We start from the raw sequence: 24,866 nt of genomic DNA on the forward strand, positions 1-24,866 counted from the left end.
CCTGCTTTACCCTGTGGCAAGGACATGTCTTGTTTAAACAGATACTTCATTCCATCCTCTTTATTGGATTTTCTTTTATGTTTTAATACATTTTTGATCATATATTTAAAGTTTTCATGAACAGCATACTATAGAATTATAATAGTCCCATACTGAGGTTGGAAATTATTAGGTATTAAACATTTGAAAAATAATTGCATTTGGAAGCATCTTGCAGTTAAATATATTTCCTTATTATAAGAAATGGGATGTTTGTTTCTGATCTTTTAAAAATTAATTTTATACTTTTGCAAAGCATAATCTCTAAACTTAAGAGCTGCGTGAAATCTACCAAGAATCTTTATTGGGAACTATCACACCTATTTTGACAAATATTTCAAACTTAACGTTTAAAGTTAAACTGGGAAAGGAAGTAGCAGGGAAGATCATTAGTGTTTTACTGAAGAGGGTGGGGCTTACCAGCTTTTCTTATTTAGCTGAAATTTCTGTTAGAAAGGAATGTGCTAGCACTTATTCTTTTGGTAGTTCCTCACAGCTCTGTATATGCAGGTAAGTATGTGCTGTTTTTGAAGCTTGTAGCTGGCTCTAGAGAATAGTTGGGATTCGAGGAGAGTTACGTTTTAGATAAGTTCAGAATATGCACTACATAAGAATAAGCATTTTAATTGTGCCAAGACCTTTGGTTTAAAAAAATCACCCAGGAGATACTGTTGTCCAGCAGCCTGTCATATAAATTGGTGGGTGTAGAGGTTTGTCCCAGTGCCTCTAGAGGGCCTCTCTGAGGAGTTTTCTTTCCCTTCCTTGTAACACCACAAATCATCACCAAGTTTGTAAGAACTTCTACTGTTTGAGTACCTCCTTAAAAGGGAATTCTTTATTGAGGGCTACAATAAATATGCTTATTCATTTGGGGCTGCTTTTAAATTTTAGATTTCATATTTTAAAAATCCTTAAGGTGGGTAATTTCTCAGTTATGCATTCTGTATAAATCATGAATTTTAACTAGGTGTTTTTTTTATTTTCCTTCAATTCTAGAAACTGAAATTATTATTGACGATGGACAATTTGGAATCCACAGTAAGTGAGACTGAATTTTGACAGTCTTTACTGATACCACTGAGATGTTACCTTTCTTTTCATTAGAAACAGCACAGGGAAATGTTACAGTATGATACTGTAACTGAAAATAGAGGCTAGATCCAAGAAACAACCACATTGTGTTAAATAGTAGTTTCCAGTATAATTCTTAAGCTTTAAAATTTTATCCTTTTGGTTTTTGACTGGTGACTTAGATGTATGAATTACTATGCTTAATTTAAGAGTATTATACTTAACTGTTAATATATCATCCCCTTTTAACCCCTGTGTTTGGTATTAATGTTTCCAAGCATTCTAGACTCTTAAGTGAGGTTTGTGCAGTTTGTGTGTATATGCACTTACAGTAAAATCCAGATTAAACAAAATGTTCCAGTAATTCTCCTGAGACTTTAAAAATTAATTTATGGTGGAGTAGATGGTCCTTTTACTTCTGAATATGTTGAAAATTTCATGCATTCATATATTTTTGTGCTTCACTAAGGTTCAAGTTGTCTTTGGTGACTGGGGTTCTCACAGTAGAATAGTGTTACGATGCTAAGCTGCATTTTTGTTTTAGATCCTAAACTGGTCAAAGATACAGAGGGGGTGAGCAGAAGGTGTACTTGCACTGGCCGTGAACCAGAGATAAATTGCTGATACTAGGCGCCTATGTTTATACACTTGAGAAATGTACACATGCTTTGGCAGTGTTTGGATAGAAATTTTACTTCTTTTCCTTAATTTTATTTGGGATGACTTATATTACATTGTAAGGTAGTCTAAAATACTTGCATAGCTTTAGTTTTAGTATTTTAGAGTCTTGTTCTCTTTATTTACAAAAGATATTTATGCTTGCTGGATGGAGAAGTAGCTTTCTCATGTCCCTAACTGTAAGGCAGGACATGTCCCTCTACTGTATGTTAATATTTCTGCAGAGTTACAAATGCAGGTATTTCTTTGCTCTTTTGTAGTTGTTCTCTTAAACTCAGCTTAAGTTAGCTGTCAGGATGGAAGACTGTCTTTCCAAATTTGTCCATTTCTGAGAACAGTTTAAAATTAAGAGAGGATAGTGGTTTCTCTTTACTTTTAAAATTTAGTAATTATTGAACCTAAGTTATACCTAAAGAGAAAAACTTCTTTTTTTTTTTTTTTAAGTCTTATTGATAAAAAACTTAGGTCCAAAATGGCTGACAGCTCTCTGGTATTTATAAAAATTTTATGACCTATTTTAACAGGAAACTTCAAGTTAAATAATACTAATACAGTGTTATCACAATCCTGCCATTTATTTATGTCCGAATTTCTAAATGCAAGAATACAGAATTGACTCACAGTTTTGGTTTCAACCTTCTGTCTCAAGCTCCAGCATTAGTGGTAGAACTTGTTCCAGCTGGGTAGCTCATGTGACCCTTTGGAAGTGTGATAGTGGTCCTCAGTGAAACACTATTAGGTTAGAACCAGTGAGGAATGTGGTATTCTCTCAGAAATAGATGCTGTTACCTCGATAATGGATTCAGTAAGAAATTTTAATTTACTTAAGTGGTTAAATATGGCTAATTGTTAACATTTAACTTTTTTCCCCTGACTTCATATAAAAGTTTTTGAGGAACAAATTTAAAACTACATGTGTGTTTGCTTTGGAGAGAAGTTCCAGTGATATATAAACTGAGTGTATGCAAATGTGAACATGAACTAGAATTGTCAAAGGTGTGTTGTACTTACCAGATTGTTTGAAAAAGTGTGTATAATAATTACTGTTCTTCATACTTACTCTGCCAGATGGTGTTGAGACTCTGGATTCTGGATGGCTGACATGTCAGACTGAAATACGATTACGTTTGCATTATTCTGAAAAACCTCCTGTCTCAATAACAAAGAAAAAATTAAAAAAATCTAGATTTAGGTATGACCATGTGAATTTGTTACTTAACCTGTTCATTTTTACTAATGCTGTAGATTTCTGACCTATTTGTTTTTAGCCTTTAAGTGTATATACTAAGAACATAGCACACATATAGATAAGGTTACATTTTCTTATTGAAGGGTCTTGTGAGAGTGAACTGCTTCCCTGACTCAGATTGTTCCCTGACTCAGATTGTTAATATTAATTGCTAAATTTGAAAGCAGAAAATTTTTCTATCTAGGTAAGTTTTTTCCAAATGTATATACCTTTGTGGTTTCTAGCATTCAGATTTTTTTTTTTTAAGGATTTTGTGTATTTATTAGAGAAAGAAAACATGAATGTGAGCTGGGGGAGCAGAGGGAAAGGGGCAAGCTGACTGTGCAGAGATCCCATGATCCTGAGATCATGACCTTAGCTGAAACTAGGAGTTGGACATTTAACCAACTGAGCCACCTAGGTGCCCCCATTTAAAATTTCTTAGTGTGGCGATATTTTGTCTTAAAATTGATATGACAGAAATGAATTTGTGCTAAATGAGGGGATAATGGTATAAACAGAGAAAAATGACTATTTGGGAATATCCTTCAGTGATCTAAAGTGTTCCTGTGGCTTGAAAATGAAAATTTTTTCATGAAGAAAGTTAACAGTGATCATGGCAGTTCCAGATTCGTTTCTTCCTAATTCTGTATTAGGAGTAGATTTCAAGCTTTGTGTAAATAGCTACATAGTGGGTAACTTGATTTTTCTGTAATGTCCATCATATATACCTTTAAGTGAGCTGGCTTCTCAGTGACCCAGGCAGCCCTATCATTTGAGTTTTTATAACTTAGGGACTGAGAGTTGTAAGTTTTGGTATGTAATGCATCCTTTTCTGACAAAATGTCAGGGTTGGGTTGAAAGGGCCATTTTCAGCAACTGAAGTAATGAGTAATACAGTACTTAGTGTCTTTATAATAAGACTTAAAAAATACTGTAGGTAATAACTCATAAATGTTTTGTAATAACCGCTTAAATACTGTAGTACTTATTCCAGTCATAAAATTAAAAAGGAACAGAGTGGGTAGCATTTTGAAGTCCTTTGCATTAGCTATTCTGAGAAGTGAAAGGTTTTGGGTGTATCTTATCTTTGTTCATAGTGCTTCTAGGCCTTTTTCATACATAATTGAATCCTTTTTTCTTTTAAACTTTATTTATTTAGGGATTTTTTTTGCAGGAGAGCTCCAATGCACCCACGTGAGACCCACCCTGATCCCCCACCTAGGGCGGAGGGGCAGGCTGGGTGGCTCAGTCAGTAAAGCCTCTTGCATTTGGCTCCTGTATTGATCTCACTTGGTGGTGAGATTTGGCTCTGTGCTTGGGGTGGAGTGTTTACATAATTGAATCTTTTATTTACATGGGAGAAGAAATAAATCGTGTTACAACTATAAAGGGTCTTCTTAAAATAAGAATAAAACCTTGAGGGCTGCCTGGGTGGCTCAGATGGTTGGGCATCTGTCTTTAGCTTAGGGTGTGATCCCAGGGTCATCTGGCTCCCTGCTCAGTGGGGAGCCTGCTTCTCCCTCTCTGCCGTTTCTACTGCTTGTGCTCTCTCGCTATGTCAAATAGATAAATAAAATCTTAAAAAAAAAAAAAAAAAGAGAGAGAGAGAGAGAGAGAGTAAGACCTTGAAATAACTGTAGAAGATAAACCAGATGGTTGGTTGGGCTTACGAGGATTTTTTTCTTTCCTTGACTTAAGTTAAGAAATTAATAGATAATTAATGGTTGGGGTTCTGCTTACAGATTTCTGATTGCAAATGCATGCTGAGTCCTATACCATTCTTGTTTATATAGAAGTTATTTTGAGTGTTAGTATATATTATTGTGTTAATCAGGCTTAAATTGGAATATTTTTGTATAACCAAACTTCGGTGGGCTCTGCAAATTAAATAACTGATTGCTGTTGAAATAATTGTGTATGGAGTACCTGGCTGGCTCAGTCTGAAGAGTATGTGACTCTTGATCTCAGGGTCGTGAATATGAGCCCCATGTTGGATGGAGAAATTACTTTAAAAAAAAAAAGTGGTAAACTTTATTAAAATTTGTGTATAACTAGAAATTTGTGTTCTGACCACCTTTTCCTCCAAAACTAGTATTTAATGATAAACTAAACCTTTATGGGGTAGGAGATAAATTGGTCTGCAAGAATATCAGGACTTTAAAAACTTAGCAACAGCTTATGCATTTTAAATAAAATGCTAGACATGCTGTTCTTTCTCATTATCAGCAAGTTTTTAAAAAAATTTTTTTCATTACCACTAAGTTTTAAACAAGCTTCTCATTCAGTTTACTCTCTCTGTAAGTGGAAAGAGATTATAACCATTATAGAGCTGTTTGAAGAAAACATTTAATATAAATGACTGAAATTTTTTCATAAATTCCTTTAAACTTGAATTTATTTATTTTTTTGTAAAATAAAATTTACAAAATTTTTCTAGTAACATTGCTGTTTTCAGAATAGTTATTTTTATCTTTGTACCGTTCTTGCTTATTTATTACTGTCCAAATGTGGTCTCTCTTCATATATCCTGGTGGAGAATGTTCCTTGAGGTTCACTAATAGAATCAGTTATCCAGAACTATTCTTTATGTAATTTTTAAATTTTTTTTATTTTTTGAGAGAGTAAGAGAGAGACTGCTCAAGTGGGGTGGAAGGGCAGGGAGCCCCATGTGGGGCTCAAAGCCAGGACCCTGAGATGATGACCTGAACTGAAGGCAGATGCTTAACTGACTGAGCCACCCAGGTGCCCTGTTTGTTTCATTTAAAAAGTAGTTATATGGAAGTACATACACACATGTAAAAAATGTGCATGCATACAAATAAACATTTAGTGTACTATTTTTTAAAAATAATGTACTTTTCACAGAATACCTGGACACACTGTGGTAAGGTAGAAGAAAGGGGAAATTTCTTTAAAAATATTTTTTTTAATTATTTTTATTAACATATAATGTGTTACTTGTCCCAGGGGTACAGGTCTGTGAATCATCAGATTTACACATTTTACAACACTCACCATAGCACATACCCTCCCCAATGTTCATAACCCAACCACCCTCTCCCTATTTTTAAAAGATTTTATTTTTTTATTTGACACAGAACACTACAACGAGAGAGGGAACACAAGCAAGGGAGTGGGAGAGGGAGAAGCAGGCTCCCCACTGAGCAAAGAGCCCTGTGCAGGGCCTGATGGGATGAAGACCTGAGCCGAAGGCAAATGCTTAACCACTGAGCCACCCAGGCACCCGAAAGGAGAAAATTTTTTTTGTTTTTGTTTTGTTTTTTTTTAAGATTTTATTTATTTATTTGACAGAGAGAGATCACAAGTAGGCAGAGAGGCAGGCAGAGAGAGAGAGAGAGAAGCAGGCTCCCTGCTGAGCAGAGAGCCCGATGCGGGACTCGATCCCAGGACCCTGAGATCATGACCTGAGCTGAAGGCAGTGGCTTAACCCACTGAGCCACCCAGGCGCCCCGAGAAAATTTTTAATTTACAGCCTCCTACTCTAGTCTTGTAATGTACACTAACAGAATATGGTTTCAGTATTATGCTTGTTTTTATACATATATTCTTTTGTGAGACTTTTCAAAAGAAATTGAGATAGCCATATATAAATGAGATAATAGTAAATGCCTCTATAGAAAAAGAATTACTGATAACCTTAGATACAATGAGCATTTATCTTGTTTTAATTCTTTGCAGAAATACATGTAGATAAAGACATCAATATCTTATAAAACATAACTAACGCCTTAACCAGTAATACGTGTAGTCTCATATAATACCATATTTTTGTTACTTGAAGGATTAGCATATTCAGGGTGCACTTTTAAAGTTGGTGTTCAGGTAACATTTGTATGAGTTTTCCTTTTCCATTTTTTTTTTTTTTACATTTCATTATTTTTTCCAACGGTGTAGGGTAAAGCTGACATTAGAGGGCCTGGAAGAAGATGATGATGATAGGGTGTCTCCCACCGTTCTTCACAAAATGTCCAACAGCCTCGAGATATCCTTAATAAGCGACAATGAGTTCAAGTGCAGGCATTCCCAGCCAGAATGTGGGTATGGCTTGCAGCCCGATCGTTGGACAGAGTACAGCATACAGACAATGGAACCAGATAACCTGGAGCTAATATTTGATTTTTTTGAGGTGAGTAATTATTTCATGGAGAGAGTTGAGAAAGAATGCAGGCATGGGCTTATTTTTAAATGTTTTGATTTTTATTTTAGTCTGAGTGTAAATCCATGATTCATGCATCCTTTTAGATGTTTATTTTTCTATACATTTTAGCAGGCTTAAAAAACTTGGAGTTGATAGACTCAAGTACTATAAAAAAAAGTCTCAGTTGAATTGATGTTTTACATCAAGACCAGATGTCTTAATGTTTATGCCTGTTCTTTTTTTTTAAACCAACATGGGTCTTGAACTCACAATCCTGAGATCAAAAGTTGTGTGCTCTGCTGACTGAGCCAACCAGGCGCCCTTGTGCCTATTCTAAGTATAAATGAATAATATACAAAGGAGCCTCCAAGGATAAACAGAGGGATGAGCAGACTGTGTAACTCTTGATAGGCAACCCAGGACTCAATATGATTGAGGCCTCCTCATGACTAAAGTGTGTAGCTTATTGAGGCATTTTATTATAAGAATTCTTAACAGTGGACTCATTTTTGCAACTTCACTTGATATTGTAAATATGTAGCAAAAAAGAGTTGCTGTGAAAATTGTGCCAGGTTGTTCAGAATCTGCTGCTAGCCTTCCAGAGTTACTCAGGACTCCTAACACTAGAGCCCTCTGACTTGGTGGCTGTACAAGTGCTCTCGTCTTCACAAGTTTTGCTGGGTCCTTGGTAATGAAGGTCCTTGCTTGATTGTGCCCAGCTAGTGGTTATTGCTTTCCTTAGATTCTTGATCTTTGGTACTTCCACTCCCATTTCCTTTAGATGAGGGCACCCAACCACAGTTTTGTGAAAATAGCAGAAGACAGAATGGATTTAACCCCACAAGTAACATATGTTACACTTGTCAATTAAAATTATTATACTCTTTGAATTATTTAATTTGATGATGCCTTTATGCATCGCCTTTGCTACTGGCTTTTTGGCTGCTTTGCATTGTATGAAATTTTAAGTGTTTCCTTTCAGAAAACTATAATAAGGAACTTTTATTTTTTAAAAAATCTATAATTTGATCTTACCTAAGTAAGGAGATCTGTGGGACTTTATTGTTAAAATGTGAGGTTTTCGTTGAACATTTCCTTATTTCTTAAGGATGTACCTTTTAATACTCTTAAATGTCCTAACTTGCTTTTCATTTGTTTAGCAATTTTGGAAATACTATTTTATTTGTAGACTGGGCTGATAAAATATCCAGTGTAATGTCCAAATGAGTATTCAGTTTCCTGGAGAGTTAACTATCTCTTTATGTCCTCTGTTGGAAAGCATTTTTAGAGAATATAATACACATTAACGGCTCACTACAGGTGTTTGTTAGTCTTTGAATATAAAGATACTTAGAAACTTTGTCAGTGTTTGAAATTCATCTGATACATGTTAGAGAATCAGAAGTGCCAATCACCAGAGTTATGACTAATGAAGTACTATATAAAATTTTCAAATATTATATACTAAAAGAAAATGTATCATTTATTTTATAAATACTCTATCTAAATTACCTGAATATAAATTTGATTCCTATTTATTACTGATCTTCTTCAATAGATTTTGGATTAATTTTAAGGGAGTTTTTTTACTTTCAAATGGGAAATACTGAAGTGTAAGAATATGGATTATTTTAAACCTCATTTTTTATTTCAGGAAGATCTCAGTGAACATGTAGTTCAGGGTGATGCCCTTCCTGGACATGTAGGGACAGCATGCCTCTTATCATCTACCATTGCTGAGAGTGGGAAGAGCGCTGGAATTCTCACTCTTCCCATAATGAGCAGAAATTCCAGAAAAACAATAGGCAAAGTGAGAGGTAAGCTGGGAGAAACAGAGGGGCCCTTTATAAATGAGCAAAGATTAGATTTGAATTTTGGTTAGTTAATTTCAAATTGAGCTTTTGGGAATGGTGTTAAATTATTTGTTTATAGAATATTATCTACTATAGTAGCAATAAGGGGCATCTGTGAAATTTTCTGGAAGCTTTGCTTTGAACCGGTTTTGGCGTGTTACTTGTTTTCTGTTTGATAGAGATTGATAAAGTTGGTTCAAGTACTTAAATGTTAATACTACTTAGATGCTCATTGTGGCCTTTTTAATCGGCTTTATCTTTATTTCTCCCCCTTTTTTCTATGGAAGTTGACTATATAATTATTAAGCCATTACCAGGATACAGTTGTGACATGAAATCTTCATTTTCCAAGTATTGGAAGCCGAGAACACCATTGGACGTTGGACACCGAGGTGCAGGGAATTCGACAACAACTGCTCAGTAGGTTGAATATTTGAGCAGCATCTAGTGCTTGGTAGCTTGTGCATGATAAGGCTCCGTTGGGTTGGCCCACTGAAGGTCAGGGATCCTTTATTACCTGGGATTTAATGTAATTCAAATTAAGTAGAAACTCTCTCATAAGACTCTGGACAGTCTGTCTAAAATCTACTAAACTGATGCAAAGAGGGACATTAAAACAGAAAGCCAGGAGGAAAAGCTCGATGCAGGAAGCAACCTGAATCTCAGTGTGTGTGTTGTGGTCCCAACTTTTCGCGTGCTCCCCTTTCTGGGTCTCAGTTTCCTCACCCGTACTTCTTGGTATCATTTCCATACTGCTGTCCTGCCGGGTCTCAGCCTTTCCAGTTCTCCCGGTCTGCCAGGATTAAATCCTCTGAGGCACCATTGCAAGGAGCAAGTCTTTGTGTTCTACTTTATGCAACTGCAAAAGGTGGTTTTCCTTGACTGGCCACCTTACTGGGGGAGGTATGTGTGGCTGTGGGATATGTTTATATTTGGCTTATACGTACTTGTCATTAGAGCTTGTTTTTATGGAATAAATGCATCACCAAGTGATGGTCACAGTCTTAATTTGGGGATGGCAGAAGTAGCTTCAGAATAGAGAATTTTGAACTGGTTCCATTGTTAGAGACATAGTTGGCTTCCTTATTTTTATTTTTTTAAGATTTTACTTATTTATTAGAGAGAGACAGCAAGAGCACAGGGAGGGACAAACAGACTTATCCCTCCAACTCCAAGCACAGAGCCTGATGTCAGCTATTTCTTCTCTTTCAGGCTTGCTAAAGTTCAAGAAAATACTATTGCTTCTTTAAGAAATGCTGCTAGTCATGTAAGTGACCCTCTCTTTTTTTGAAAACTTGGGACTGTTGGTCCAAAGGTAGCAAAGTAGAGAAATGTGGGCCTGGGTAGTCTGTTCCATTAAAAGCTTATAAAGGTTAAGTAGGTTAAAAATGCATTCTTCTGAATGGTAAGCGAAGGTAAAGTATCTTTGAGCATTTGTTTTTAGATTCTTGATTAGGATTGTGATGAAAACTATAGAATCATTAGCATCTTTGTTTGAGATTACAAGGGTTTTTTTGTTGTTTGTTTTAAAAGATTTTATTTATTGAGAGAGAGCAAAAGAGCATAAGCAGGGGGAGGGACAGAGAGAGAGAGAAAAGCAGGCTCCCCACTCAGCAGGAAGCCCAATGTGGGCCTCAATCCCAGAACCCAGAGATCATGATCCCTGGTGTAGGCAAACATTCAACCGACTGAGCCACCCAGGAGCCCCTGAGTTTACAAATTTTGAGTGATTGGGACAAGAAAAACATTCCCCATTAAGCACTGGTTTTCATTAACTGAATATTGTCTCATTCAGATACTTTGGAAATAATGATTACAGAAGGATTTGATGGTGGTTTTATATAACACTTAAGTCTGTCAGTTTATCTCCTGCATACCAACTTGATTATATTAAATTTCTTAATTCCTTTTAACCATTTATTAAAGGTTAGAGTCTATTTTTTAGCTTTTAGTTTTTTTCAGCAACTACAACTTGACATTTTTATTATTTTTTTAAGATTTTATTTATTTATTTGACAGACAGAGATCACAAGTAGGCAGAGAGGCAGGCAGAGAGAGAAGTGGAGGCCAGCTGCCTGCTGAGCGGAGAGCTCGATGCAGGGCTCCATCCCAGGACCCTGGGATTATGACCTGAGTTGAAGGCAGAGGCTTAACCCACTGAGCCACCCAGCTGCCCCCAACTTGACATTTTTAATCAAGAACCTGAGATTTCCAGGTCTCCCCCTGCTGCCTTGTACCTGACTGAAAAGCTTCATGCCCTGAAGTTAAACTAGGGAGGAAATGGAGGAACAACTCATTCTTTTATTTTCATTTTTTTCCACAGTGTGCTCCGCATGCCTTAAGCTTTTGCCTCTTTATAAAATAGTTCAGCAAATAAACTTGATTAGTGTGATGTTTAATCTTATCACTTATATGAGCAAACATCTATTCCAAGACATACTTTTTTCATATTAGAGCATCTCTACAATTGGTAAGGGTTTTACTACTTTCTTAGCCTTGCATCCTGGTATCATGGGCAGCATTTTTTCCTCTTTCTAGTGGTATATGAAGCATTTTATAATTCATGACATTTTACATTAATTATTTTAGTGTTTAAAAATATGAATAGTGGATTTCTTTGCCTTTTTGTTGAAAGGATATTAAATCTATGAGTGTTGGGCTCTACTTCATTATTTGGAACTGGTTTTCATGGTAGCTAATAACTATTCTATACATTGATTTATTCTGTAAACACATGAAGATCATGTTAACGAACTTGCAGTGTCTCCATGCTTTTTTTTTTTTTTTTAAAGAGAGGAAGGTTGGGAGAGGGAGCGGAAGGAGAGAATCTTAAGCAGACTCCACGCCTAGCACAGAGTCTGACACAGGGCTTAGTCTCACATCCTTGAGATCATGACCTGAGCCAAAATCAAGAGTCGGTTACTTAATTGACTGAGCCATCCATGCATCCCTCTGTGCTTTTCGAGAGAAAATTTCATTAAGCTTTTTTTCTTCCATGTTCTGTTGAGATCCTTCATAAGTCATATAGATCGCATTTTAGAATGCCATATGCTGGTTATTAATGGCTTGTTTATTTTAATACTAAAAACATATCCTTAAAGGGGTTCTTTGTGTTATTATCTTACTCCTTAAAGCTTACACATGGATCTAGGGATCAGATTTTATCTCTTAGTAAAATTACCTTCCTAAAGGGTGGTGATCCTGTAAAGTTAAACATTTAAACTACAGAGCTATAATTTGTTTAAGGATTGCAGGTTTTGTTCTCTAGTAGAAATGCTTTGTGTTACTGTCTTGTTTATAGCACTGGAAGGAGCTAAACTTATTTCCTGCTTCAGAAGTCATCAAGGAAATAGGCTCCTTTGATTCTGGTCTGTGATCCATGTGACCTCAAAAGTTGGACACCCTTTTCGTGACCTAAAGCTTGGGGACGGGTGGAAGCATATCATCCATCCTTACACAAGCACTTCTCTAGGCTGCAGTAACGTACAGAATGCTCAGACCTAGTTTCCTTTGATCCCAGCCAGCTTTCTTTCCGTGAATGCACACCTTTGTGGGTCAGTTTATGTTCTCAGCTTTATTTGGATTAATTCCTGTGTCAGAATGGTTCTGACTTGGAAGAATGCACCCTTAACTCCGTGTCATCATCCTCCTTCCTTTTGACACTCTGTCAGGAGATTGGGCTTGTGCGGCACCATTCTTGACCCCCTTGCTTCTTTCTGTCTTTTCAGCAGCACCTGTCATTTCCTCTTTACTCTGCTTCTGGGGTTTTGCAAGGAAAGGCTGTAAGGTGTGCCGCCCAAGTGCACCAGGGTGCAGAGCTGAGACAGTGGCTTCTTCCTTTAACCTCCTCATCTTTGAAGGTCTGCTGCCTATGGTACTTAGGGGCAATAAGGCATAAGGTGACCCCGCTCCCTGTTCCGGCAGGCTCTGTTTATGCTTATAGTAGTAGCAAAGGTGACAGGCTGGCTACTGCCATAGAGTGGCCCTAGAGTGTGTTCAGATGGATCAGTGTGCCCATGTTTTTGCCAGAAAAAAAAATTGCTGTGCTATTACAGTGAAGAATGATAAAAACATTGTAAGAGAAGAAACTACTTTTTAGAAAAGCTTAAAGCATAACATAATTCATGAGGAAGTTTTTTGTTTTATGTACAGGTCTGTGAGTTTATAGTGAACAGTAAATTTCTAATGTCCTTGTAGTTTTAGATGTATTGTGGGCTAGATAATGTTTTTCAAGTACTCATTTCCTTTATTTCTTCTAGGGTGCAGCCTTTGTAGAATTTGATGTACATCTTTCAAAAGATTTTGTGCCTGTGGTGTATCATGATCTCACCTGTTGTTTGACAATGAAAAAGGTATGTTGAAATTCCTTCATTTTATTTTATTTATTTTTTCGGAGAGGGAGGACAGGGAGAGAGAATCTTAAGCTCTGTGCCCAGTGCAGAGCCTGACACGGGGTTTGCTCTCACAACCCTGAGATCATGACCTGAGCTGAAATCAAGAGTTGGTCACTCAATTGACTGAGCCACCCTGTTGCCCCCAAATTCCTTCATTTTAAACTCTTACAGTTAGATAGGTTTAAAGGCTAGGAAGTTTATTTTACATATATGCATACAGTTATTTATTAGAGTTGACCAATTCATTTTTGGGGGCAATTAATGCCAGTTCTTTCCTCTGTCAAGTTCCTGTAACATTGAGTAAAGAGATAAGAATAATAATTGCCTGGAGCAGTGTCTCTGTATTGCTGATTTGTTTTCTTCTACTGTCTAACAAAGGAACCTTCCAGGTGGCTTCTGTATCAGTCTGCCACTCTCCCTGTAGTAAAGCAAGAGAGGAAGCTGTCACAGTGTCTGTTTTCTAGCCTCCCTTCTAGTTTTGCCTCAAGCTTGTCCTCAGATTAATAGGTTAGTATGATTTGGCCAGAAGAGAAGAGCCACAGTGGAAAAGCACTTTCAAGCAAATGGAAGAGGGCCTTAGGAAAGGGGTGTAGATTTAGGAGCTAGGGGAACGTGACAGACTTTTGAGTCAGGAAGGGAAATGTTCAGAACTAAACCTCTAGATGTAAGTACCTGATGTCAGGGGAATTGAAGAGGACAGAGAGGCAGGGGGAGTGGTAATGTGGCCAAAGGTACAGTAAGCCTGGCCCAGAGTAGAGATAGAATGGAGAATGGCACAATGGAGGAGAAAGTCCAGGAGATTTAAAAATTTAAAATTATTGTTCAAACATAATTGTGTAATACTTAAACTTTAGTGTATAAAGTAACCAAGTGATTTCTTAAGAACTTTCTAGGTTTATTTGGCATTTTCTATTAAACTGTTGGGTATTATTTTCTGTTGAGGTGATTTAATGTTAAGGCTAGTTTGCCAACATACAATACTTTACCAGGCATGATTGTTGTAGTCTACATGGTAAGGTGCCTGCCTGCTCATGGATTTGAATCAGTCATGGGGGTTTGGATTGCTATGATGTATGAAAAAGCATGCTTTCATTTCTAGAAGTGGACCCCCCTGTTTTTGCATATGTGAAGGGGCTAGGCTGTAAGTCCTTCTTGGTAGACCATAGGGTCTGACCCTTCTTGTCCATAGTCTTAGGAAAGGGAAGGAGATACACCTATTTAGATAATAGAGGTAAAATAACTTAGTAGAAAAAGAGGAGATTGTTTTGCCCTGGGAAAAAAAATCAATGCAAAAGTGGACAGGAAGGAATGGAGCAGAAAGATCTTTATAACCAAGATTGAGGTTAATGAATCAAGCTGTAATTTCAAAAAACCTATGAGAGTTAATGGAAAAGTGTTACTGATCCTGTTTTCACCAGACTTTATCTTGTTCTTAAGTTGAATCTGGATGAGTTAGAGAATGAAAGTAAAAAATTATATGTATTTTTAGTTTTAATTTTCAAGCTGCTATTTTCCTTAACAAAATCAATTCATGTACATTATAAAACTGAAGAAGATTATGAAATGAAAAATAAGTCTTCCTTTCCCCTTTGTCTTTGGTCACACTCCCTTACTCTTAACAGTTTCTTGTGTGTCTTCTAGAAGAGCCATATGTACAGGTTTATACCATATGTATGTGGACGAATATAAATGTAGTAGATTTTAGCATATTTGTTGGATTGATGATTTATTGGTGGTCCATTAATGCATTTCCTTAAGGTAGGGGTGCCTAAATAGTGTGATGTTTGATATGGTAGTAAACTCATAAAACGGGTTTTTTCATGGGGAAAACATTTGTAATAGATTAGAGTTCCTGTTAAGTATTACTACTTAAGTCAAACAGACTTTTTTTTTTCCACGACCATTGAAAAAATGTGGCTGTTTTTAAACCAAACTTAAGTTTAAAAGGTTTAGAAAAGTTTAGAAACTTATTGACAGAAATTAATCTTTGTATAGTACTTGTACATGTTGATTGCCTGGTCATGTAGCATGGATATGCATATGTCACAATGTCAGCAGTATGACAGGAAGTAGGGAAATGACTGATTCCTGGATCAGTATGTTTGCAGGGCCCTAGCCTCCTCCCAGCTGCTTTTTTCTTCCAGGCGCTCCCACCTACATCAAAAACAAAAACCAGAATTTAAGAGCTGGAAGGTGTTTTGTTTGTTTGTTTGTTTGTTTGTTTTTTCTTTTTTTTTTAATATAATTTTTTATTTTTTATAAACATATATTTTTATCCCCAGGGGTACAGGTCTGTGAATCACCAGGTTTACACACTTCACAGCACTCACCAAAACACACACCCTCCCCAATGTCCATAATACCACCCCTTTCTCCCAAACCCCCTCCCCCCAGCAACCCTCAGTTTGTTTTGTGAGATTAAGAGTCACTTATGGTTTGTCTCCCTCCCAATCCCATCTTCTTTCATTTATTCTTCTCGTACCCACTTAAGCCCCCATGTTGCATCACCACTTCCTCATATCAGGGAGATCATATGATAGTTGTCTTTCTCCGCTTGACTTATTTCGCTAAGCATGATACGCTCTAGTTCCATCCATGTTGTCGCAAATGGCAAGATTTCATTTCTTTTGATGGCTGCATAGTATTCCATTGTGTATATATACCACATCTTCTTGATCCATTCATCTGTTGATGGACTTCTAGGTTCTTTCCATAGTTTGCCTATTGTGGACATTGCTGCTATAAACATTCGAGTACACGTGCCCCTTTGGATGTTTGTTTTTTAAGGGGGGCTCCCCTGCATGGGCTTGCTGTGGGCTCTGAACATTTCTTCTCATCATTCACTATGTTGGGATGTTAGGCCTGTCTAGGGTTAAATATTCAGTAATAATTTGAGGCCTATTTTTCTCTTTATTTTCTTTTTAGAAATTTGATGCTGATCCAGTTGAATTATTTGAAATTCCAGTAAAGGAATTAACATTTGACCAACTCCAGTTGTTAAAGGTAGTATTGATACATAAAATGAAAATGATCTTTTAGTTTTAGAATGATTTATACCTTGTTTATGTTCTCTTTCTGCATGGAGATGACTATATATTCAGCATCAGTAGACTGTATGCTTGGTTCTCTGTTCTAGTAGGAAGAATGGGTTTGTGCTACTCCATTTCTACTCCATCTGTCTTTAACAGTTTCCACAGACCCCACTGATTTTGCATATGTGAAGAGGCTAGGCTGTAAGTCTGTGTGTAGACCATAGGGGCTGACCCTTCTCATCCAGTCCTAGGTTGCCTCTGGTGTGCATTAGCTCTTCTTTATAGAACTGTTACAGTTGACCTTTTATGCTCTCCTTGGTTTTTATACTTCCATTACTAGGATCTTTGTATGTATGTTTTTTATACCATGTAATTTTATACGATTACTCTTCCTGTTTTCACTAGATACCTATATAAATGGTTGGTTGAGTATAAAGAGTTTCTTAAGAATTTTTATATTCTTCCCTATTTGGGTATTTGATCATGATCTTAGATGTATGTGTGCACATGTAAAATATATGTAGTGATTAGTGATTATTCTTACTAAACTGATTAAGTCTACATTTTATGGTTTTCTTACTAGCTTTTCAAGTTATAGTTCTGTTAACCATATCTTCATAAACTAAGGCTTTTTTTCTTGCATTTTATGTTTGTGTGTGTGTGTTTTCTAGCTCGCTCATGTGACTGCTCTAAAATCTAAAGATCTGAAAGGTATGTACCAATATGGAGGCACCATTTTCATTTCATAGTTAACATGTATATGGTATTTCCTTCTTTTTTTCTTTTTCTTTTAACATACCCTTGGTCATTTTAATGAATATAATATTGGGCTGTCTAAATCATTTTATAGACATGAAGTCTTTACATATATTCATTTTCAGATGCATTTATGTCATGTTTTTAATAATTACGAGTTTTTACTTTTAGGAGTTTTCTTAGCTTGATGATCAAAGCTCTCTGTAATTTTGTACCTATCATTTTTTCTAAATGTTCTTTTTTTCCCCCAATATATATTTTTAAAGATTTTATTTATTTGACAGAGAGAGAGCATGAGCAGGGGGAGCAGTAGAGAGAGAGGAAGAAGCAGGCTCCCTGCCAAGCAGGACCCTGGGATCATGACCCGAGCCAAAAGCTGAGGCTTAACCATCTGAGCCACCCAGGCCCCCCTTTTCCAAAGATTCTTAACCCAAGAACAAAGTGGACGATATATAAAGTATGAAAGCTGGCCCTAGAGCCAGGAGTTTGAATCCAACTCTGACATTTACCAGCTGTGACCTTGGGCAGGTTACTTTACTTTAACCACTTTGTTCCTCAGTTTCCCTGAAACTTGTCCTGCCTATAAAATCCCTTTGTGATTGTACTTTACTTAGCACTCTCATAGAACTTCATAGTTTGTGCCATTCATTTGAGGTTTAATGACTCCTTTTTTTTTTTTTTTAATTTTAAATTTTTTTTAAATTTCTTTTCAGTGTTCCAGAATTCATTCTTTATGCACCATACCCAGTGTTCCATGCAATATGTGCCCTCCGTAATACCCACCACCAGGCTCACCCAACCTCCCACCCTCCTCCCCTTCCAAAACCCTCAGTTTGTTTTTCAGAGTCCACAGTCTCTCATGGATCATCTCCCCCTCCAATTTCCCCCAACTCACTTCTCCTTTCCCATCTCCCCATGTCCTCTGTGTTATTCCTTATGCTCCACAAATAGGTGAAACCATATGATAATTGACCCTCTGCTTGACTTATTTCACTCAGCATGATCTCTTCCAGTCCCATCCACATTGATATAAAAATTGGGTATTTATTTTTTCTGATGGAGGCATAATACTCCATTGTATATATGGACTCCATTGCAATTTGGACCATATCTTCATCCGTTCGTTTGTCGAAGGGCATCTTGGTTCTTTCCACAGTTTGGCAACTGTGAATGGCTCCTCCTTTTTTTTAACACTTTATTCTATATATGTCCTGTCTCTTCAACTAGAATATAAATCTCTCTAGGGTGGAAAATATGTTTTTGTATTTCCCAAGACACTTATAATGCTCTGTATGTAGTAGGTGCTCGTTAGATATTTATCTGCAATTGTGGTAACAGGGTGGTTGGAATGACTTTGTGAAGATATTGTAAAGTGTTAAAGACTCCAGGGGTTATCCCCAGAGCACTGATAGGACTTTGTAGGCTTTGTAGCTATTTCACGACTGTTAATAACAAAATGAATGTTATTTATTATTTTTACTCTTACTTATTTACTTGGAAATTTTTATATGACTTTAGTCTTTGTAATACACAGGGCTTTTTTTTCTTAACAAAAGAAAAAAAATTGATATCAATTATTTTTTTCCTTCTTGGAAAAAAATTCTTAGGTGTCTTGAGATATAATCTATTTTTAATTAAATGGTAGTGTAACAAAAGCACAGTTTTAACTTTTCTTTATATTCTCTTAATTTCTAACTTCTGAGCTGATTTTAATATTTCAAAAAGAAGCCTTAGCACAAGGACACAGCTTTTATTTTATTTATTTATTTTTTTAATATTTTTTTATTTTTAAAGGATTTTATTTATTCATTTGACAGACAGAGATCACAAGTATGCAGAGAGGCAGGCAGAGAGAGAGGAGGAAGCAGGCTCCCTGCTGAGCAGAAAGCCTGATGAGGGGCTCGATCCCAGGACCCTGGGATCATGACCTGAGCCAAAAGCAGAGGCTTTAACCCACTGAGCCACCCAGGTGCCCCAGGACACAGCTTTTAATTCCATTGAGAAATAATGAATTACTGCTGGTGACTACTTTGTAAAAAGTAGTATTACAGTGTCTGTAAGAAAGTACTCAACTGTTGGGGCCTCAAACTTGGTGTTACTATGAAATGTGGTAAACTAGTTTTCATAAAGGATGCTTATTTCCTTCAAAAATACTGCATTTGAAGGAATCTCATAATTACCTTTACATCTCTCTCTCTCTCTCTCTTTTTTTTTTTTTTTTGTCCTGAGAGTTTAGGATAAGATCTTAGTGATAAAATAGTATCCTATCTACTTAGTTTTTATAATTTTAATTTTCAGAATCTGTGGTTGAGGAAGAAAATTCTTTTTCTGAAAATCAGCCGTTTCCTTCTCTTAAGATGGTAAGTTCCTTAGGGAAACTAGCAAAGGCTGTCTCATTAATTCTGTTGTAACCGAATCAGTTATTTGGTCTCTTAGATGGGCACTAAAAAGACTGTGTCAAAGATAGCATTTATATAAAGTTGTCATTAATTCTTTTTAGAGAAGATATATTTTTGTATGGTGTATGTATGCTACTTTTTTTTAAGATTAATTTCTCTGCCCAAATGAATAAAAATCTTCATCTCAATGGGTTAATTTGATAAGAATGGGAAATTCACATATTTCTGTATATAAACAAGAAATAGAGGGCACAGAAGAAGGGGTGGGAGGGACTGGTGATGGTAAGAGAGCATTTTTACAATATTTATTTATTTATTTATTTATTTATTTATTTATTTATTTTTAAGGATTTTATTTATTTATTTGAGAGAGAGACAGTGAGAGAGAGCATGAGTGAGGAGAAGGTCAGAGAGAGAAGCAGACTCCCCGTGGAGCTGGGAGCCCGATGCAGGACTCTATCCCGGGACCCCGGGATCATGACCTGAGCCGAAGGCAGTTGTCCAACCAGCTGAGCCACCCAGGTGTCCCATTTTTACAATATTTAAAACTGCCCTGGGGCACCTGGCTGGCTCAGTCAGAGGAGCATGTGATTTCTTGATTTTGGGATTGTGAGTTCGAGCCCCATTTGGGTGGTGTAGAGCTTACTTAATTAAATAAAAACTTGGAAAACAAACAAACTGTTCCTTAGCTTTTAGAGAGAAATGAGATTCTCCAGCCAAAGAAAATAACTACCCTCATTACTCAAAATGAGACACAAATTTCAAGAATTCACTTGAAAAAGTATAACAAATACTATTACAAAGATTTTAAAACTAGACACAATTCATACAGGAATCCGCTGACCAGTATCAATCAAGTCCCTGTGGATGCCAGGCTCTCCTTGCTCATGCTGGGTCTGCTTTCTTTCCTACTGGCTCCATCTCTAACTTCTTTTCTTCTCCATTGCCTTTTTCTGGTGATGTCAGGTACACTAGATGTCTTAGGCAACAGTTCATCATGATTATTTACACAACAGAAAAGAAGCTGTAAGAGAGCTCGTAAAACATGATTGGAATAATTTTCCAGATTTTTATGATGCCCAGCCAAGTAACATCATTCCTTCTGGTTCAAAAATGTGAAATCATTTGGTTCTGAAAAATCTCTTGATTCCTAGACTTGTGATTAAAAACAACTTTTAAAAAAAATGTGTATTGGGGAGCCTGGGTGGCTTAGTGGGTTAAAGCATCTGCCTTCGGCTCTGGTCATGATCCCAGGATCCTGGGATCAAGCCACACATTGGGCTCTGCTTGGCGGGGAGCCTGCTCCCCCCCCCCTCAGCCCGCCTCTCTACCTGCTTGTGATCTGTGTCGGTCAAATAAATAAACAAAATCTTAAAAAAAAAAAATAGTGTATTAACGGTTTAACATTTACTTAGCCAAATACCTTAAACACACTTTTGTTCATGTACTTTGGCACTGTCACTATAATTTAATCACAGAAATTTTAAAACCAAAAAGACCAAATAAAATCTGTGTATTTATTTATTTATCTTTTTAATTTATTTGACACACAGAGAGAGCACAAGTAGGCAGAGAGGCAGGCAGAGAGAGAGGGGGAAGCAGGCTCCCTGCCGAGCAGAGAGCCCGATGGTGGGACTCGATCCCAGGACCCTGAGATCATGACCTGAGCCGAAGGCAGTGGCTTTACCCACTGAGCCACCCAGGCACCCCAAAATCTGTTTATTTTTAAGAGAGGTAAAGAGAGTGCTCAAGGTGGGTTGGGGGAGGAAGAGCAGAGGGAGGAAGAGAATCTTAAGCAGGCTCAGGCTCAGCATAGAGCCCTACTCAGGGCTCAATTTCACAACCCTAAGGTCTTGATCTGAGCTGAAATCAGGAGTCTGATGCTTAACAGACTGAGGCACCTGGATGCCCCTAAAAGTCTCGATTTAAAGGAGAATCTTAGTAAATTTGATGTTTAGCACTCTCAACACTAACATATACTATTGTCCTTATTTTTCTAATGTTGCATTAGTCCAGTAAAAACGTGATAGGTACATTAAATAAAATAAGGCTAAAGGTATCAGAGAACAAAGTCAAAAAGCTCCACATGAAATTGAGTACACAGTTTTAGGTGCTGTACTTTCCATGCAGTGGGTTGGTGTAGACCCCAGAGCTATGCTGGTGGAAGCATTTGAGGTAAAAGATACACCTTTTGATGGTAGTGCATCTGCCATCACTGACACTGCCCGAAATTGCTGCTTTTGTTGTTTAATTTCTGTCGACTTTCTTATTTGACTTAATCATCAACCAGGATGTCAGTTTGGGTATGAGAAAAGATAGTGGTTTCTGCTGAAGGCACAAAACATTTTATCCATACTTAGTGATATGTTTTACTATAGGTAGCATTTTGTAATAATTCTCTTTTCCTTTTTTTTCTTCTCTTATTCTGTTCATCTCACCAAAAACAAAACAAAATTCACCTCCAACAAATAAAACTCTAGGTTTTAGAGTCTTTGCCAGAAGATGTAGGGTTTAACATAGAAATAAAATGGATCTGCCAACAGAGGGTAAGTAATGCCCTCTTCCTCTCTCCCCCTCATTTCTTTAAATGCATTTATTCCCATCTCCTTGTTTTAATGGAAAAGTAAAGCTGAAATCTTACTGTGGCTTCTCCCAACATTATTGGACCTTTTCAATAAAGCATCCTTTATCCTTATACTATATATGAGTACTTAAAAGTAATGATAAATGTATCATAGTGTAAATTTCAGTTTACATGTGTCTTGTGTGAACATTAATATGGATTATTCTGAATACACTTATAAAATGAATGTGAAAACTGGGCTGTTAACTTTATAACTGATTAGTTTTTGTTTTCTTATTCTCCATCTAAATATATATTTTAAATAATTCCCTAAGCAGTGTCCTGTTAGGTGGCAGTAGTAGATAGTAATAGTTAACCAAGAAAAGAAATTTCCGTAGGTGTGTTATAAATCATTCCCAGATTTAGTCTTTTTTTTGTTCAAAAGTTTATATTGAAAGTGAGGCATTTTGTGGGTGCTGGGTTCAAGTTGTGAACAAATAATAAACCTTACCTTCTTGGAACTTACAGTATAGTTGAAAAAAACAATTAACTGTTGAATATATCAATGGGGATATGTATAAATGGTTGGGATGCATGGGAAGAGGGTTCTTGGGCCTGGGGGTTGCTGAAAGGGTTTAATTCAGGTGTGACTAGGCAGTCAGAGCAATATCCTGGATTTCCTTTGTCAGAATACTCTATAACTGCCCTCAAATCTTGCTTTCTAAGTAGCTGTTTATGATAACCTGGTCCCAGTTAACATTGTAAGTGATTTTTCTTAATAGGTGATTTTTAGTTTTCTGAGCTTTTAGGATTATTTTAATGACTGGTATATAAAACATCTAATATTTGAATATCAGCAGGGCTCTTAGTGTCTCAGCTGTATTTAGAGAATATTTTTATTATTTGTTAAGGGTACTTCATATGACTTTAAGAGCCAAAGAATGAAGCTTTTAATTTAGTGATTAGTAATTACCTGGATTTTGTTGTGGGGGGCACCTGGGAGGCTCAGTTGGTTGAGCATCCAACTCTTGATCTCAACTCGGATCTTGATCTCTGGGCCATGACTATAAGCCTTTTCGGGGCTCCACACTGGGTATGAAGCCTACTTTAAAAAAAAAAAAAAAAAGTTACCTGGGTTTTTTGGTAATGAATTAACAAATGAAGTCCTTTTGTCTTACAGTTCATGAAGATTATATAAATATTTTATTTTTTAAAAAGATGTTATTTATTTATTTGAGATAGAGTATGAACATGGGTGGGGATAGTTTGGGAGAAGCAGACTCCCCGCTGAGCAGAGAGCCTGATGCAGGGCTCCATCCTAGCACCCTGAGATCATGACCTGAGCCAAAGTCAGATGTTTAACCGACTGAGCCATCCAGGCACCCCATATAAAAATATTTTTAATATTTTTAATATTAATTTATTCTAATATTTCATTAGAGTGCAGAGTTCCAGAGTTTTAGCTTTTATTTTGTTAACTTTATTAAAGCAAAAGTTTATTGATGGTATAATCACTTTGTATATGTGTCTTTACCTGAATTACGACAGCTGCACAATCACTAAGTAGCTGTGTGGTCTTGGGCAAGTTACTTAATCTTCTAAGGCCTTTGATTTCCACAGGTAAAATAAGAGTTAGATTAGGTGATCTCAAGAATTTTTTCTGGCACTATGATTCTAGGGTATCTAATGACTTTTGTTTTCCTATTTCTTCCACATAGGATGGAATGTGGGATGGTAACTTATCAACGTATTTTGACATGAATCTGTTTTTGGATATAATTTTGAAAACTGTCTTAGAAAATTCTGGGAAGAGGAGAATAGTGTTTTCTTCATTTGATGCAGATATTTGCACAATGTGAGTAATAATTCAGTTTTTTCACCCTTAGATAGTAGCTGGGATTTAGGGTACAAAGATTGTGGTTGAAGGTAGGAAGGTTGCCCAGACTTCACCCTTGACTTGACCTCTTAGGTTACATATGTTTTCACATCCCTTTAGGTATAGGATGCCCTCCCAACTCCTCCAATGGACTCTACACCCACTGGATCCTAGTACCTCACACCCTGTGTTTCATTTTATAGGCATGTAACATCTTCCTTATGAACTCATAAGCCTTCAAAGGCTTTCTTATTGCCCATTCTGAGAATCTTTCAGCTCTTGTATAGAATGGTTTAAAATCTTTCTTTCTGATTGACAGGTGTAATACATGTTAATGGTGATTATATCTCAATAATGGGATTATGCTCTTTTGGGGGAGGTGGTTTCTTTATATTTTTAGAGTTTCCTAAAATTCTAAAACAATATATTAGAATTATCTCTCTGATGAGAAAAGTATTTTTAAATTGTCTTTTTTAGGGTTCGGCAGAAGCAGAACAAATACCCTATATTATTTCTGACTCAAGGAAAATCTGATATTTACCCTGAACTCATGGACCTCAGATCTCGGACAACCCCCATTGCAATGAGCTTTGCACAGTTTGAAAACCTCCTAGTAAGTTATGCTTGCTTTTTTTTTTCTTTTACTTTTTTTTTTTTTAAAGAAATGTCTGAGAGCAGTAGTAAATATGTTTTCATGTTATTTTACACATCTAATTGGTTAGTTTTGACACTCTTATAACAAGCTGAGAGCTTAAATAAGGATATTAGATCTCAGACTGAAAAGCAGTTAAATGAGCAACAAAATATTTTCTTTC

The 24,866-nt window shown here is 36.6% G+C and overlaps 1 protein-coding gene across 4 annotated transcripts in view; it reads left to right on the forward strand.

Moving 5' to 3' along the window:
* Positions 1 to 24,866, forward strand: part of GPCPD1 (glycerophosphocholine phosphodiesterase 1) — a 53,989-nt gene that overhangs the window by 19,465 nt on the left and 9,658 nt on the right. For 3 of the 4 annotated variants that reach the window (XM_045086026.1, XM_045086023.1, XM_045086024.1), the window contains exons 6-18: positions 1,036 to 1,077; positions 2,857 to 2,980; positions 6,935 to 7,166; positions 8,833 to 8,995; positions 9,319 to 9,451; positions 10,244 to 10,298; positions 13,291 to 13,383; positions 16,351 to 16,428; positions 17,129 to 17,168; positions 19,512 to 19,573; positions 22,093 to 22,158; positions 23,894 to 24,030; positions 24,529 to 24,664. In XM_045086026.1, the coding sequence (XP_044941961.1) occupies positions 1,036 to 1,077; positions 2,857 to 2,980; positions 6,935 to 7,166; positions 8,833 to 8,995; positions 9,319 to 9,451; positions 10,244 to 10,298; positions 13,291 to 13,383; positions 16,351 to 16,428; positions 17,129 to 17,168; positions 19,512 to 19,573; positions 22,093 to 22,158; positions 23,894 to 24,030; positions 24,529 to 24,664 (1,361 nt within the window). The remainder of the gene's footprint in view (positions 1 to 1,035; positions 1,078 to 2,856; positions 2,981 to 6,934; positions 7,167 to 8,832; positions 8,996 to 9,318; positions 9,452 to 10,243; positions 10,299 to 13,290; positions 13,384 to 16,350; positions 16,429 to 17,128; positions 17,169 to 19,511; positions 19,574 to 22,092; positions 22,159 to 23,893; positions 24,031 to 24,528; positions 24,665 to 24,866) is intronic. The other variant, XM_045086025.1, reaches the window with a different exon arrangement.

This window comes from Mustela putorius, unplaced genomic scaffold, assembly GCF_011764305.1.
Source record: "Mustela putorius furo isolate JIRA1106 unplaced genomic scaffold, ASM1176430v1.1 tig00000874_pilon_pilon_pilon, whole genome shotgun sequence".
Lineage (NCBI taxonomy): Eukaryota > Metazoa > Chordata > Mammalia > Carnivora > Mustelidae > Mustela > Mustela putorius.